The sequence below is a fragment of the Corvus hawaiiensis genome, chromosome 15 (genome assembly GCF_020740725.1).
Source record: "Corvus hawaiiensis isolate bCorHaw1 chromosome 15, bCorHaw1.pri.cur, whole genome shotgun sequence".
Classification (NCBI taxonomy): domain Eukaryota; kingdom Metazoa; phylum Chordata; class Aves; order Passeriformes; family Corvidae; genus Corvus; species Corvus hawaiiensis.
Genome location: NC_063227.1, coordinates 3,563,442 through 3,576,846, shown reverse-complemented (window position 1 = coordinate 3,576,846; position 13,405 = coordinate 3,563,442). Strand labels below are relative to the sequence as shown.

At 62.1% G+C, this 13,405-nt stretch overlaps 2 protein-coding genes across 9 annotated transcripts; one reads left to right on the top strand and one right to left on the bottom strand.

The window, feature by feature from the left end:
• Positions 1-81: 81 nt before the first annotated feature.
• On the bottom strand, positions 82-8,035 carry RGS14 (regulator of G protein signaling 14). Of its 5 annotated transcripts, none has more exons than XM_048320141.1 (15): positions 7,891-8,035; positions 6,535-6,556; positions 5,281-5,435; positions 5,082-5,174; positions 4,416-4,559; positions 4,107-4,256; positions 3,822-3,969; positions 3,611-3,735; positions 3,331-3,534; positions 3,147-3,223; positions 2,882-3,008; positions 2,509-2,590; positions 2,268-2,326; positions 1,936-2,050; positions 82-1,670 (listed from the first exon to the last, which is right to left on the bottom strand). In XM_048320141.1, exons 1-15 carry the CDS (start codon positions 7,933-7,935, stop codon positions 1,441-1,443), a joined length of 1,776 nt encoding a protein of 591 aa, XP_048176098.1. In that variant the 5' UTR covers positions 7,936-8,035; the 3' UTR covers positions 82-1,440. The 5 variants fall into 5 exon arrangements, with proteins under 5 accessions (XP_048176098.1, XP_048176099.1, XP_048176095.1 ...); XM_048320142.1 differs by having other exon boundaries at positions 3,822-3,942; positions 7,891-8,034; XM_048320138.1 differs by having other exon boundaries at positions 5,281-6,556; positions 7,891-7,967.
• A 1,787-nt stretch (positions 8,036-9,822) lies between these two features.
• Positions 9,823-13,328, top strand: LOC125333859 (ADP-ribosylation factor-like protein 3). 4 transcript variants are annotated; one of them, XR_007206989.1, is made up of 7 exons: positions 9,823-10,005; positions 10,314-10,514; positions 10,599-10,715; positions 10,825-10,875; positions 11,615-11,800; positions 11,880-12,207; positions 12,945-13,328. XR_007206989.1 is itself a non-coding variant. In XM_048320128.1 (6 exons), the coding sequence occupies exons 1-6, from the start codon at positions 9,838-9,840 to the stop codon at positions 11,925-11,927; spliced, it is 714 nt and encodes a 237-aa protein (XP_048176085.1). In that variant the 5' UTR covers positions 9,823-9,837; the 3' UTR covers positions 11,928-13,328. The 4 variants fall into 4 exon arrangements, 3 of the variants coding, with proteins under 3 accessions (XP_048176085.1, XP_048176084.1, XP_048176083.1); XM_048320128.1 differs by having other exon boundaries at positions 10,371-10,514; positions 11,880-13,328; XM_048320127.1 differs by having other exon boundaries at positions 10,344-10,514; positions 11,880-13,328.
• The last annotated feature ends 77 nt before the right edge of the window (positions 13,329-13,405 follow it).

Sequence of the window (13,405 nt, the reverse complement as noted above, 5' to 3'; positions counted from 1 at the left end):
GGGGACAGGGAGGTTGAGGGGACATTGCTGCTGGGAAAAGAACCATCCAGCCTTGATGACAGAGAAGGAAAGAAAGGCACATCCAGGCAACGCTCTTTATTTCCCCTGGTTCCACACCACAGACAGAACTGAGCAGCATCACAGAGACACAGGGGGGCTCTGACTAAGGCCACAGGGCTGCAGCTGGCTGTGGTGGCATGGGACTGGGTGGCCATGCCCCTATTTCTGGGCAAGCCTGGGTGCCCTGGGTCACCCCTCTGCCTTTGGCCAGGCAGTGGTGACAGACTGGTTAGGCAAGGCACAGCCAGGAAGGGCTCTGGCATGTATGGACTGTGGAGGGATCTCCTGGCTGCTGTTGGGGAAATGTCTCCATCACACATTCTGTCTGGGACCTCTGGGGACGCTGGGCTGCTGGGCATGGGGACCAACAGGGTACAGCCAGGACTGGCAGATCCTAGGCTCAAGGCTACAGCCCAGCACAGGCGCTGGCAGGAATGACAGGCTGGGCACACGCTGGGGACCTGCACAGCAGGTTGAGGTGCTCAGCACACAGGGGTGCTGCATTCTGCTGGCACCAAGCAGAGCTGTACCCAAAGGCTGAGCACCCACAGCCCCAGTGGGGATGGGGCAGGGGGGATATGGGGATTTGCTCCTGTGTGTCCCTCAGCAGCCACCCACGCAGGATCTCCAGTGAGGAGGAGGAAGGCTTTTTTGGCACAATCTGCTGGCTCTGCCTCTGTCTGCCTGGGGCAGGAACCATGTGCCCTGCTCCAAGCAGTGCTACTGCGGCAGGATCAGGCCACGCTCACGCAATGCAGATGTAACAACCTGCCCGGGGCACAGCCTGGCAGGGCCATGCTCACCCTCCCCAGGAAGGGTGGACTTGCAAATCAACAACGGGGCAGCCCTGTTCCCACGGGGCCAGGGACTGGATCTGGCTCTCAGCGCCAGGCACATGTTCTCCTGACCCTGCCTGCCCACAGCACCGGAGTTCAGGACTGGAGCCTGCCTTTCCTCCCCACCCACCCTGTCTATCCTACACACCCTTCACTGGGAAGGGAGCTTTCCCCACCCAAACAGTGAGTGGGGCTGTGCCAGCCTGACACAGACAGGATGTGCTGGGCAGGCAGCTCTGCTGCAGGCAGAGGCACTGGGCAGGACAGTGCCAGGCATGCACGGGACGTTGCAAAGTGCTTTGCAACGGGGGTTCAAACTATGTACAGGACTCCCTTGATGTGCACCGGGATGTGGCCCCACAGACGGGCATGGCAGCTGCTCAGCCACTCACAGTGACACGACACGACAGTTTGGGACAGGATGTGGACGAATCTGCAGTCCGGGCAGTGTCGGCGGTGCAGGGCAGGGGCTGTCGGGCCCGTGTTGAACCCCGGCATGGCCTGGGGGTGCCACGCGCCGGGTGTGGACGTGCAGCAGGACCCATCAGAGCTTGTGGTCGAACGAAGGCTGAGCCAGCGCAGGCTCTTCCTGAGGGAGGCTGTTTCCCTCAGAGTCAGGCTGAGGGGCACTGGGCTGATCTGACCCCTCGCAGGCACTGTTGTCCTGCACGGGGAGCTGGAGGAAGTCAGGCAGGACCAGGTCCTCCTTAGAGAGCAGCCCACGCTGGTCGTTGGCCCGGCAGCTCTGGGCACGGTTCAGCAGCTCCACCAGCCCTGGGGAAATGCAGATCATGCACCTGAGCCAGGCACTGGGGCTTTGTCCTAGCACCTCGGCTGCCCTCTCCACCTGATATGACCCTGAACATGTCCCAGGCACAGCACCTGCACCTTCTCCCTGCTCCACGCCAGACCCCAAGACCCCATAGCCAATTCCCAGCTTCACAGGACCCTGCACCCATCCCCAGCACACCAGGGGCTCTGCATCCCTCGGCCTGTGTTTTGCCCCAACCCCTCAGGTTTCAGACATGCCAGGTCTCACCTTCCAGGTCATACGTGCGGCGGTTGAGGTTCATGGCAGCTGAAGCCCGTGGCCTGGAGAAGGAGGAGGGCACCTCCCACCGCGTGTCAGGCTCTGCTCCTGTTGGGCTTCCCTCCTGCAATGAGCAGCCCAGGCCTCAGCCACGGGGCGAGGAGGCAGCGCTCCCCTGGGCTGCGTCCCCATCACCCTCCCACAGCCTGGCTCCTGCCTCAGCACCCACTGCCCAGCCCCGCGGCAAGTGCTGGGGCCACAGCAGGGCCCAGCTTCCCTGTGGACCACGGCAGTAGCTGTGAGGGCATCTCTGACCGGGGCTGGTGGGATTTTATGCTCACCTCACTCCGGAGCAGAGAGGGGGCAGCCGCAGCCTCAGCACTCTCCATCACTCGCACGTCTGCAAGGGAAGTGATGCTCAGTGCCCCATCCCAGCATCCTGGTCCTGGCCCGGCCAGTGACAGGATGGACCTTGTCCCAGGGAGCAGGAGCCATGGCCAGCAGGAAACAGCCTGACGCTGTGAGTGCTCTTCAGGGTGATGTGGCTTGAGGGGACATGGTTTGGGAGGGAGGACACTTTACCTGCTGGCGTTTCCAAGACAAGTTTCTGAGCAGACACTGTGCTGACCAGCTTCTCCAGGTCCAGGGTGGCTGGCTCGCCTTGCTGCAACAGGAACAGCAGCCAGTGTCACACTCGCTGTGGCACAGCAAAGGCAGCCGGCTGAGGACCTGCTTGTCCAGACCCCACTGTGCCAGCTCAGGGAACACCCACTGGTCCCTCCCAGCACGCAGTGGGGTGTATGGCCCATACCAAAACCTGTGATTTTACGAGCCCACAGGCTGTCCCTGGCACACACCACTGCTCCCCACCACCTGCTCACAGCCTGAGCCCCAAACCCAGGGCTCCCCCCAAACCACAGGGGCTGGGCTGTGCCTGCCGAGGCCCGAGCCTCACCCTGCGCAGCAGCGCCTGCTCCACGCTCACGCCGTACTTCCCCAGCACGGGCTGCAGCGCTTCCCGGATGCGCTTGGTTGACCTGGCTGTGATGCGGATGGTCTTGTTGAGGGAGGAGATCTCCAGGCTGCAGAGGGGGAGAAGAGGTTGTTGCAGGCAAATATGGACAGGCAGGAGCAGAGCCAGAGCACTTGGGACTGCCTGGGGGACTGGATTTGAGGCACTGTGGATGGCCAACAGCATCAGCCCCAAAGCTCCCACTCACTCAAAGCTTATCCTGTTCTCCAGCTTCACCTCCTGGTCTGCCAACACAGAGCACTCCTGGTCCAGCACCAGCGCTTTCTGCAAGAGACAAACCATCAGGAGAGAGCCAGCAGAGTGGCACGTGGTCCCAGCACAGCAGGGATGGTTTGGCTGGCAAAAACCCTGCTCCCCCCTGCCTGCCCTACCTGCTCATTCCCCACCAGGTAGACCTTGATGTCGGGGAGGCTGAAGCCGCGTTTCTCACATATCCCCACCAGCATGTCCCGGATGGAGCGGCCGGGCCGGACGGAGGCCAGCGAGGCCGTGCCGTCGGGCAGGTACACGCAGCAGTACTTCATGGGCTTGGCTGGCAGCTCTGCCTCGCTGCCCCCCAGGCTCTTCTGTTGGCCCTGAGGGAGGGATGCAGCGGGATGAGCCCAGCCAGTGGCAGCGTGGTGCCGTGGGATTGGCGTGGTGCCGACTCACCTCCGTGCAGGGGCTGGTGGCTGTGCTGGCCGAGGACAAGAAGCCCAGGTCCAGGCTGGCTGAGGAGTTGAGCGAGCCCTGGGACTCCCTCCACAGCATGGCGCTCCTGCCGCCTTCTCCCCCCTCTAGGACAGACAGGGGGATGGTGGTAGGGACGTGAACACCCCTCAGGGTGGTGTGGCCCCTCTGGCCTGCTCAGCACAGCACCCACCTGCCCAGGAGGGCTCCCGCCGCTCTCCCTTCCTGAAGGACCGGCGAGGGCTGCGGTTGGCACCACTGCCTGCTGTCTCCACACCCAGTGGCAGGGACTTGCCCAGCTTCAGCTTTGACTTCTGGGGTGAATTGAGCAGCATCTCAGCCTGTGGACATCTGAGGTCTCCCCTTCCCTTTCCTTGGTCTCCTGACTGCTTGTCTGTCCTCAGCCTGGGGCTGAGGAGCAGGGAAGGGACCCAGCACCAAGGGGACATGTCCCCATTCCCCTTCCCCCCACACTCACCTTGCTGAGGTCAGGAGGGGGGCTGCTGCTGCGGGAGTGGGGCCGCAGGTCGGGCAGGGGCTGCCCCTGGCTCTCTGCCCGCAGGCAGGCCTGGTAGAGCGGGGATTTCACGAAACGTGTATAGCTGTCAAACTTCATCAAGTTGAAGATCTGGAAAGGGAGGATGTGTGTGCTTAAGACCCCTGCCCACCAGTGGCTCCAGCCACTGCCCCATGGCACAGCCCCACGGTGACAGCAGTGATGCTGGTGACATGTGGGGTGGTCTCACAGCCCCCCATCCTGTGGGTTGAGCTCAGGTGCTGCCCATACCTGGAGCTGCTGGATGCGAAACATGTCTGGGGAGGGGGTGGCCAGCATGTCCTCCCCAATCCAGGCCTGCTTGTCAATGTTCACAGGGCTGACCGAGTGGCTGGAGAGGAACTCATCGTAGATCCGCCGTGCCTCCTGGGCCAGCTGGGGGGATAGGAGGCCAGGCTGAGACCAGCAACCCCCTCCTCTGTACCACCCCAGGGGAGCCTCTTGCTCACCCCACAGAGACACCTGAGTCCTGAAGAACCAACCTGCCCCAGGACCAGCTCAGTACCTGGACTTCAGGACCAAGCTTTGGGCATGACATGCCAGTCTCTCAGCAAAGGTACAAACTGAGGGAGGAACCATCTCCTGCAGCCACCTAGCTCTGTCCCCATCATCCCCTATCCATCTCTGCCCTTGGTCTTGTTTGTCCCCCCAGAAACACTCTCCACCCTCTGGCTGTCCCAGGCTGAGAAAGCACATCCTGCTCTGTGGGGCAGGCAAGCCCAGCTGTGGCTTTTCAGATGCACATCACATCCATCTTGTTACTCCTTCTGCAAGAGCCCCCAGCCTGCTCAGCCCCCTAGAAAAGGGGACTGCCAGGACCCCTGGACATGCAGGCTGGACAGATCTGCCCACATCCCTCCCAGCAGCTGTGTGACCAAGCCTGCACAGAGCTGGTACCTGCTGTGTGTCACTGGCTGGGATCTGCTGGAAGCGTTCACATGCTTGCCAAAAGTAGACGTTTTCAGCACTGAACTCCTTCTTGAGGAACTCCTGCAGGGCAGAGAGAGCTGCTGGTCTGGTGGCACCGTGGCTGTGGGACAGTCGGTGTCCAACAGCAGCTGGGAGCAGGCACTGAGCTCTGGGCTGTGGCACTCACAGTGAAGTAGGTGACAGCCACACGGTCCTGCAGCAGTGTCTCGAAGGATTCAGCCCAGCTGACCACAGAGCCCTGTGTGGATCCACACGAGGTCGGTGGGCCCGGCAGGCTGTTCACACTGTGGTTGCTGCCACGGGTCCGGGAGGCATTTAACTCTGAGAGAGAAAAAGGGTCAGTTCTTGCTGTCTTCCTGTCCCCCAGCATCACACCCTGGCACCAGCAGCCCTCTGTGTGCCCCATCTGGATCGGAGCTGGTGAGCGCTGGGTAGGGAACATAAGGACCATCACAGTGGCATCCTTGGAGTCCATGGTGCCACAGCTGGCACTTCCCGGCACGACAGCTCTCCCTGCCAGCGCTGGCAGTTCTGCCCACCCTTGGTGTCATCGTGACTCCACCTGTGACTCATGTCCCGGGGTAAGACAGCCGTGGGGAAGGCACCCAGCCAGCAGGGAAAGCAGAGTGGAAGGGGACACGGATGGCAGACAGAGTGGAGGGAAGCTTGGAAGATGGGCAGAGGTGCCTGAACCCACCTTCTCCATTGCTCTGGCCATGATGAGGGACAAACACAGCATGTGGAGGGCACAGCAAGTGTCATTTCCAGCTCCCAACCCTGAGGAAACCCCACCTCGGGGAAGCCCAGGGTGACCATGTATTCAGAAAGATGGAAGTTCCCGGGGACAACCCCAGCTTTGGAACTGGTTTGACTGGTGTGCAGCTGGAAGCAGGGGGTCATTTGCAAGAGAAGGTAAGGGTATGGAAGCAGTGTTCTCCTGGCAAAGCTGGCAGGAATGGAGTAGGTGTGTCAGGCTGCTCCTTTGCCAGGCTCCCCACTGGGTCTAAACCACGGGTAACTGGGGCCAAGACAGTCAAATAAACCGTCTGAGATATCCAGTGCACAGTGAGACTGACAGACAGACAGACAGACTCCCTCAGACAATCTGGGGCTGGCTGGTACCCAGGTTCTCCTTGCCCCAGGAAGCCCCTCAGCCCCCAGCACCCCACCAGCTGAGCAGCCAAAGGGAGAGACAGGCACCAGGGGCCAAGTGGGAGGGATGTGGGGACACGGCCAGTCCCAGGCAGAGGGCTCAGCCCTGCACTGTGGGGGCCCTGCCTCCTGCCCATGGCACAGCCTGTGCTGACACAGGACCTCACTGTCTGCTGGCTCCCTGCCCCTGGCACCAGGCTGCCTGTGGGCTTCCCCCTCCCCTGAAGATGATGCCAACCTCCCGTCCCAGGGCAAAGAGCGGCCTTACCTCCATCTGACACGGCTGGGCCCTGTGGGGGTGGAAAGAAGAGAGGTGAGAGGGGCTGCACGGGATCTGTGGGCCTGGTGGAGTGGTACCTGGGCAGGCAGCAGCACCAGGGCAAACCCAGTCCGAACCCAGAGCAAGAGACACTGTCAGCACACACTGCTCTGGTGTCACCTGCCCTGTGTCAGAGGCAGGACACAGGACTTCCAGCCCAGGGCAGCAGGGAGAGTTACAAGGTGGGTGCAGCTTTTCTCCCACCTCCCCATGGCCTGGGGCCAGGCCCGTGATGGGGAAAGGGCAGATGCTATCAGATGTAACCCTGCCACCCCAAACAAGAAGGGAGGAGAGAAGCAGCCTCCACGGCACAGGAAGAGGAGGGGAGGAGGGGAGGGAAGGAAGGACAACCACAGAGCCCCAGGCAGGCAAACTGCCTGTTCCCTCTTTCCTTGGAGCCTGGAGCTACCAGAGGGCAAACGCCCAAAAAACAGAGACCAAGTGCTGCCAGCTCAGGGCACAGCAGGACAGGGTGTCCTGCAGCACCCACTGGGCCCCCCAGGTACCAGCCCTGGGGATGGAGTACCCGGGACCCACAGCAAGCAGGGACTTGGGCAGAGCCTCCGTAGCCAAAGCCCAGCCGAGCACTCGCTGCACGGTGCTGTCTCTCATCACCTGCTTGGGGCCACACTGAAGTGGTGCCCACACTCAAGTGATGCCCTTGACCCAGCTGGCCCGTGCCCCCCACCCTGCCAGCCCCACACACCCCAGCCTACCCCGCACACCCCCGACTGTCTCCACCCCTGCCTTTCCCTGCTACCCCACCCCACATGCCTCTGCCACGTCTCTTACCCCAGTCCTATGTCCCTCTATCTTGCCAACTCCTCGCTCCTCCCCATCCATCCCTGCTGCCCACACCCACACAGCCCTGCCGTGCCTGCGCCGCCCAGCCCCACACACACCAGCACTGCTGACTTCTGCGACCCCATCCCCATCCGCCACTGCTTGTCCATTACCCCGTGCCGCACATCCCCACTTACAATGCTGTCCAAGCCTCATAAACCCCTGCTGCTCATTACCCCAGCCCCACACACTGCTGCCTGCCCTAAAACCCCTCTACGACTCCTCCTGCTTTGGTTCCCCATCCTGCCCTGCCTGCCCAGAGCCAGCCTGCCTGTTTCCTGACTCCATACATCCCTCTGTCTGCCCGTTATCCCCTCCACACGCCCTGCCCGCCCGGTCCGCAGTCCCACACATCCCCCGCCTGCCCGGTACCGAGCCCCACGCCGCGCCGCCGGGCGGGGCAGCCCCGGGGGATGGGGACCGGCACCCCGGGGGATGAGGACCGGCGTGCCGGGCACTCACCATGCGCCCGTTCTGGACCACCAGCAGTTTGCCCTTGCCCTGCATCCCTGGCTCGGCCCGGCCCGGCGCGCTACGGGCGCGGCCCGCGGCCCCGCAGCATCCCCGGCCGGCGGCGCGGCTCTCCCGGCCCGGCCCGGCCCGGCGCTCCCGGCACTACCACACTACCGCTTTCGGCTCTCACAGGAAGTGTCGCCATGGGAACCGAGACCGCAGCGGGGGGAGCGGGGCTGCCCGCCCGCCCCGCGCCGCCGGCACCGCCCCGGTGGGCACCGGCTCCAGCTCCGGGCCAGGAGCCGCCGCGGCGCCGCTGCATCTCCGTCCCCATCCCCGTCCCTGTCTCCATCTGCATCCGCATCCGTTATCCCATTCCCATCTGCATCCCTGTTCCCATCCCCATCCCACTCATTCCCCATTCCCATCCCCATCTCCATCTGCATCCACATCCGTGATCCCATCCCCATCTGCATCCTTGTTTCCATCCCCGTCTCTGTCCCTGTCTCCATTCACATCTACATCCATGACCACATCCGCATCTGCATCCCTGTTCCCAAACCCATCCCAGTCTCCATTCCCAGCATGGCTGTGCTGCCTTGGGGTCACCACCCCGTTGTCCCCCCTCCCTGCAGCCTGGACAGCCCAAGCGGGCTCCTCCCGGCCATCACATCACCCCAGGGAAGGGGGGTGTAGGGGCAGGGGGACATCAACAGGCCCAGCACACCCTGCCACCAGCCTGGTGCCACTTGCCCTGGTCACAGAGGGTCTGGGGCTGGGCCAGCGTTTGGGGAGGGTTGCCTGTGCTGTGCGTGCCTGCAGAACCTGGCAGAGAGGAGCAGTGGACGTGCAGCTTGGAGTCACCAAACTGATGCCTAAGCAGTTTTGCCCACCTCCTAAGGTCGGGGTTCCATGTTGATCAGCAACCACAAACCAGTGGAGGATATTTTAGGTTATTTGTTAGGAAATCTCAGTAACTAACAGCGCAGGATAAACCACAGAACACCATGGCAACCCGCTCAGGGAAATGCTAATAACGGGGATGTAAGGTGGGTGATTAACCTATCAAAAGCAGAACCCTAACATTAAGTTGGGTGCAGATCTATGCAGAGAAAAATGAAGCTTTCCCACCATGAGCAGTCACAAAAGCAGAGCAGCACAAGCAGCCGCAGCCCTGGCAGGGTCTCTGGGCAGGGGGGAACAGAGGGAGGCCCCTCTGGCTGCCCCTCTGCCCCCTGCCACTGCGTGGAGCAGGATAGGGATGAGAGGTGATCGTGCTGCTCCCCTTCCCTTTGTCAGAGTGTGGCTGTGTTGTTTGGCTTGGCTTTGCCACGGGAGTTATAAATAAAAATGTCTCTCCAAGAGTGCGTGACTCACGGTCCTCACCGCAAGGATAACCTCTCTGCTGGGAAACCTGATCTGAGGACAGAACTGCAGCATGCAGGAATCAAAGACATTGCTTAATTAATGCACTTAATCCAAACGGAGAACAGATGAGCCCCTCACCCCACCTGGGTTGGGGGTGGGCTGCTGGAGAATGTGTCTGAGCCCCTCCGGACCCCTGTCCTGTGTCATCCCCAAGCTCCAGCTGCTGACAACCCAGCCCTCGACCTGCTCCAGGGCCTGGTGGTTTCCCTTGGGCAGCAGCAGGGAGCTGTGGCAGTCGCTGACGTGGCCTCAAGCAGCCTCAACAATTTCTCCTGCCACCCTGCGAGGGGACAGCTCGTGGGTGCTGGTGTTGCCTCAACGTGAGGCATCCCGATGTGGGAGGCTGTGTCAGCCCTGTGCCTGGGCTCGGCATCTTCCCAGGCTGGGACCCCTTCCCCGTGGGGAGAGGGATGCCCCGTGCCCCAGTGCCCCAGCCCGGGGGGACCTGGTTTATCCTGGGGGTAGGTGGCGGCGGGACGACAGCTGGCTGGGGGATTTGCTGAGGGCATTATTTAATGCCGTGGGTAAATGGAAGAACAGCAGCTAATTCCGGAGCCCGTAATCCTCTTCCTCCCCCGGGGACGGGGAGCGTGCCAGTCACGCACCGGCCGGCGGGCCCCGGGGACGAGCCCCGGCAGCTCCCCAGGTGGTGCCGCGGGCCGGAGTGACTCCCAGACCATGGGTGATGTGCAGAAGGTAAGCGGGGTCGGGTGACATCCCACCGGCTCCAGGGAGGGTATGCGGCACCAGTTCCCGGTGGTGGCGCTGGGAGGGCTGGCAGAGCAGGGCTCTACCTGGGGCATGTTCCCCCAGCCTGCCCAGGAGCTGGGAGGGGTCCCAGGGCTGGGACAGCACACCCAGGAAGGGGAATTGGGGTGGGCAGATCTGCTGTGGGGCCACGCCGAGCCTGCACCCCTTGGGAGCTGGGCCTTGGTGGTTGCTCGGGTCAGAGACACAGGATACCCAAAGCCAGCAGTGTGCCCAGTTCCCCTCTCCCAAACAAGGGTGCTCTGCAGCCACCCGGCACCCCACAGGGCTCTCCCAGCACCCCCCGCCCCCAGGGGCTGCTCTCTGTCATCCAGAAGCTGAAGGGTTCGCCGGAGCAGGAGCTCCGCATCGTCCTGCTGGGGCTGGACAATGCCGGCAAGACGACGCTGCTGAAGCGCCTGGCGTCCGAGGAAGTCAGCACCATCACCCCCACACAGGTAGGTGCTGCTGGGGGCCTCGGGCGGCGGCAGAGGGGGCAGGTCCCACCCATCCCTTGAGTGATGCCGGGATTCCCCGTGCAGGGATTCAACATCAAGAGCGTCCACTCCCACGGTTTGAAGCTGAATGTTTGGGATATTGGGGGGCAGCGCTCCATCCGCCCATACTGGAAGAAGTATCTGGGCAGCACAGACCTGCTGGTGAGTGGGGCAGCACCCCCAGCCCTGTGAGTGCTGTGTGGGCCACACAGAAGGGCTGTGCAGCCAGGCAAGAAGGAGTCCCTGACTGTCCCTTTTGTCCCCATGGCAGATTTATGTCATTGACAGTGCTGACCAGAAGCGTTTTGAGGAGACAGGGCAGGTATGAGGGGTGCAGCGAGGGGTGGCTGTGGGGTCCTGGGGCTCGGATCTGTCTGGCACCAGATGAGGGTGAAGCGAAGCTACTCTCAGTTGTGGGGCAGTGCTGCAGGGAGGGGCCATGCTGTCCTGGGAGTGCTATGGGAAGGCTCAAGATCAGAGCCTCAGCAGGCAGAGATATCCCACTCCATGGCCCAGCAGCTCCCCCTGAGCTGAGATGCTCCAAGGGTGCCCAGCACAGGGGTGACAGTCCCTGGTGAAAGTGACCCCTCAATCTCCAGCCCTCATCCCACCCCCTAGCACCAGGTCAGTGATACAGCCAAACAAAGGTTTACGAGTAGCAAATTCAGTTACAAACCCGGGAATGAAGCTCTGAGAGGGGAAGGTGAGACTCTGAGTGCCAGCCCCGGCTGTTCCAGCACCAGACGGTGGTGTGGGTGTGCCAGACAGCTCGGGACTGGCAGGAGCCTCCTGCAGCTGCCCTTTGCCCAGGGCTCTCGGTGCTGGGAGGGCTTCAGTCCTCAGGTAGCCCTGTGTGTGGCTCCTGGGCTAATGGACCTTCAGGAGGTGAAGCTCCTTTGGGAGCTTCTCTCTCATGGGATGTCAAGACCTCACCCCTTCCTTATCTGCCACAAGCACCAGAGAGAAGGGATGAGGCATTTGGAGGGCTGAGGTGTCCAGCACTTGCTGCGCAGCTCCGTGGAGGAGGGCAGCAGCCCTGGGAGAAGGTTCTCTCTTGGCAGGAGCTGGCAGAGCTCACGGAGGATGAGTCCCTCACGGGGGTCCCGCTACTGGTGTTTGCCAACAAGCAGGACCTGGTGACTGCAGCACCCGCAGCCGAAATCGCAGAAGGGCTGAGCCTCCACACCTACCGGGACCGGGAGTGGCAGATCCAGGCCTGCTCGGCCCTGTCTGGGGAAGGGGTGCAGGTAGAGATGGGGGCCTGTGGGCTCTGCAGAGCTGGGAGTGGACCCAAGGGCCTGCGCTCACATCGTTCTTCCCCTTCAGGATGGGATGAACTGGATTTCCAGCCAGATCATGAACAGGAAGAAGTGAGAGCTGCAAAGTGCCAGACGGGCCTGAGCTGCAGGTCCCTATGCCACGGCCAACCCCCCAATCCCTTGGCTCGGCCCTGAGCCTCAGACTGCCATGTTTGGACGATTTTCCCACCCAGTCTTCCACTAATCAGCTGGCTTCCCCTCTCCCTGCCTCCCGGGCTTCCACGGGCTCCTCACACCCCCTGACTCCCCTGCAGCCCCCGTGCTGTTGGAGGGAAGCACGTGTCCTGACTCATGCCAGGGTACCAGGAACTCCAGAGACCGAGTCTTTGAAGCAGGTATTTGTTTATTCAGCAATGGGATGGGTGCACGGGGGGGATGCCTCCTCTTATCGTGCACACCAACATCGTGGATTTTCAGCAATTTATTACACACAGCTCATGCATTATTCATACAACTCAGAAAAGGGTAGTCTTATGCTAAATACTTTTGGGCACTAATTCACATCCACTCGACCATGTGTAATGCTCTCTGGTGGTCATCTCGGGTGGTCGTGGGATGAAGGCCCCAAGTCTTCCTCGAAGTTGTCCTTTTCAGCTCTTGCTCCAGAGCATGCGCACAATTCAGCTCTTCTGCAATGGTGATCTCAGCTGGCTCATGTCTTTCATGTTCTTGTTATCCTAAGGGCCTCCTGCCTCCCTTTCCTTTCAAGTGTCCTGTTATCTCAAGCTCATCCTGCCTCCCTCTCCTGTGAAGTGTTCTGTTATCTCAAGCTCATCTTGCCTCACTCTCCTGTGAAGTGTCCTGTTATCTCAAGCTCATCTTGCCTCACTCTCCCGTTAAACATTTCGAATGTTCTGCCAGTATTTTCCCATATAAAGTCCCACCGTGTTGAGGGCTCGCACACCTCCAGCACGAGAACCTGCCCAGGACTTGTCCATCCACGCTGCTGTTACACCCCACGGGTGCTGCTGTGACCCACACATGCCCCGGGCATGCCGAGCACCCCGACACGGTGCCGGCTGCACCCCCAGGCACCCGTGCGCTGTGTGTCCGTCCCCCTGTGCTCCTGCAGGATGGCACCGGTGCTGCCCCAGCCGTGCCACGGTACAGAGGCTCGGGAAAGCATCCCTTCGGCACCTCTCGCTGGCCAGAGGAGGAGTCCCCATGTGCGCACAGGACTCGGGACAAGCACGAAGGCAGGACCAGTCGCCAACGGCGGGGTCTCCTTGCCCGGTGCCGGCGGAGGCTGCTCTGTGCGGCCGAGGGGACCCTGTACCCCCGGGACGCGCGTTGTGTCCCAGCCGGGGCTGCCGCCTGCCTGGAGGTGCCCATCCGGAGGGCTGGGAGATTCCGCTGCCTGGCCACCACGGCTGCCGTGGCGGAGGGATGAGGGGAGAGCTGCGGGAGCGGGCCAGGGGCTGCCCTGCGACCCTCAATAAAGCTGCTGTGACCTCCACGCTGCCTCGGCCTGTCCTTCCCGCGCCGCTGCGGCGGTGCTGACCCGCTGCTCTGCGTTCCCGAGGCCGTTCTTCC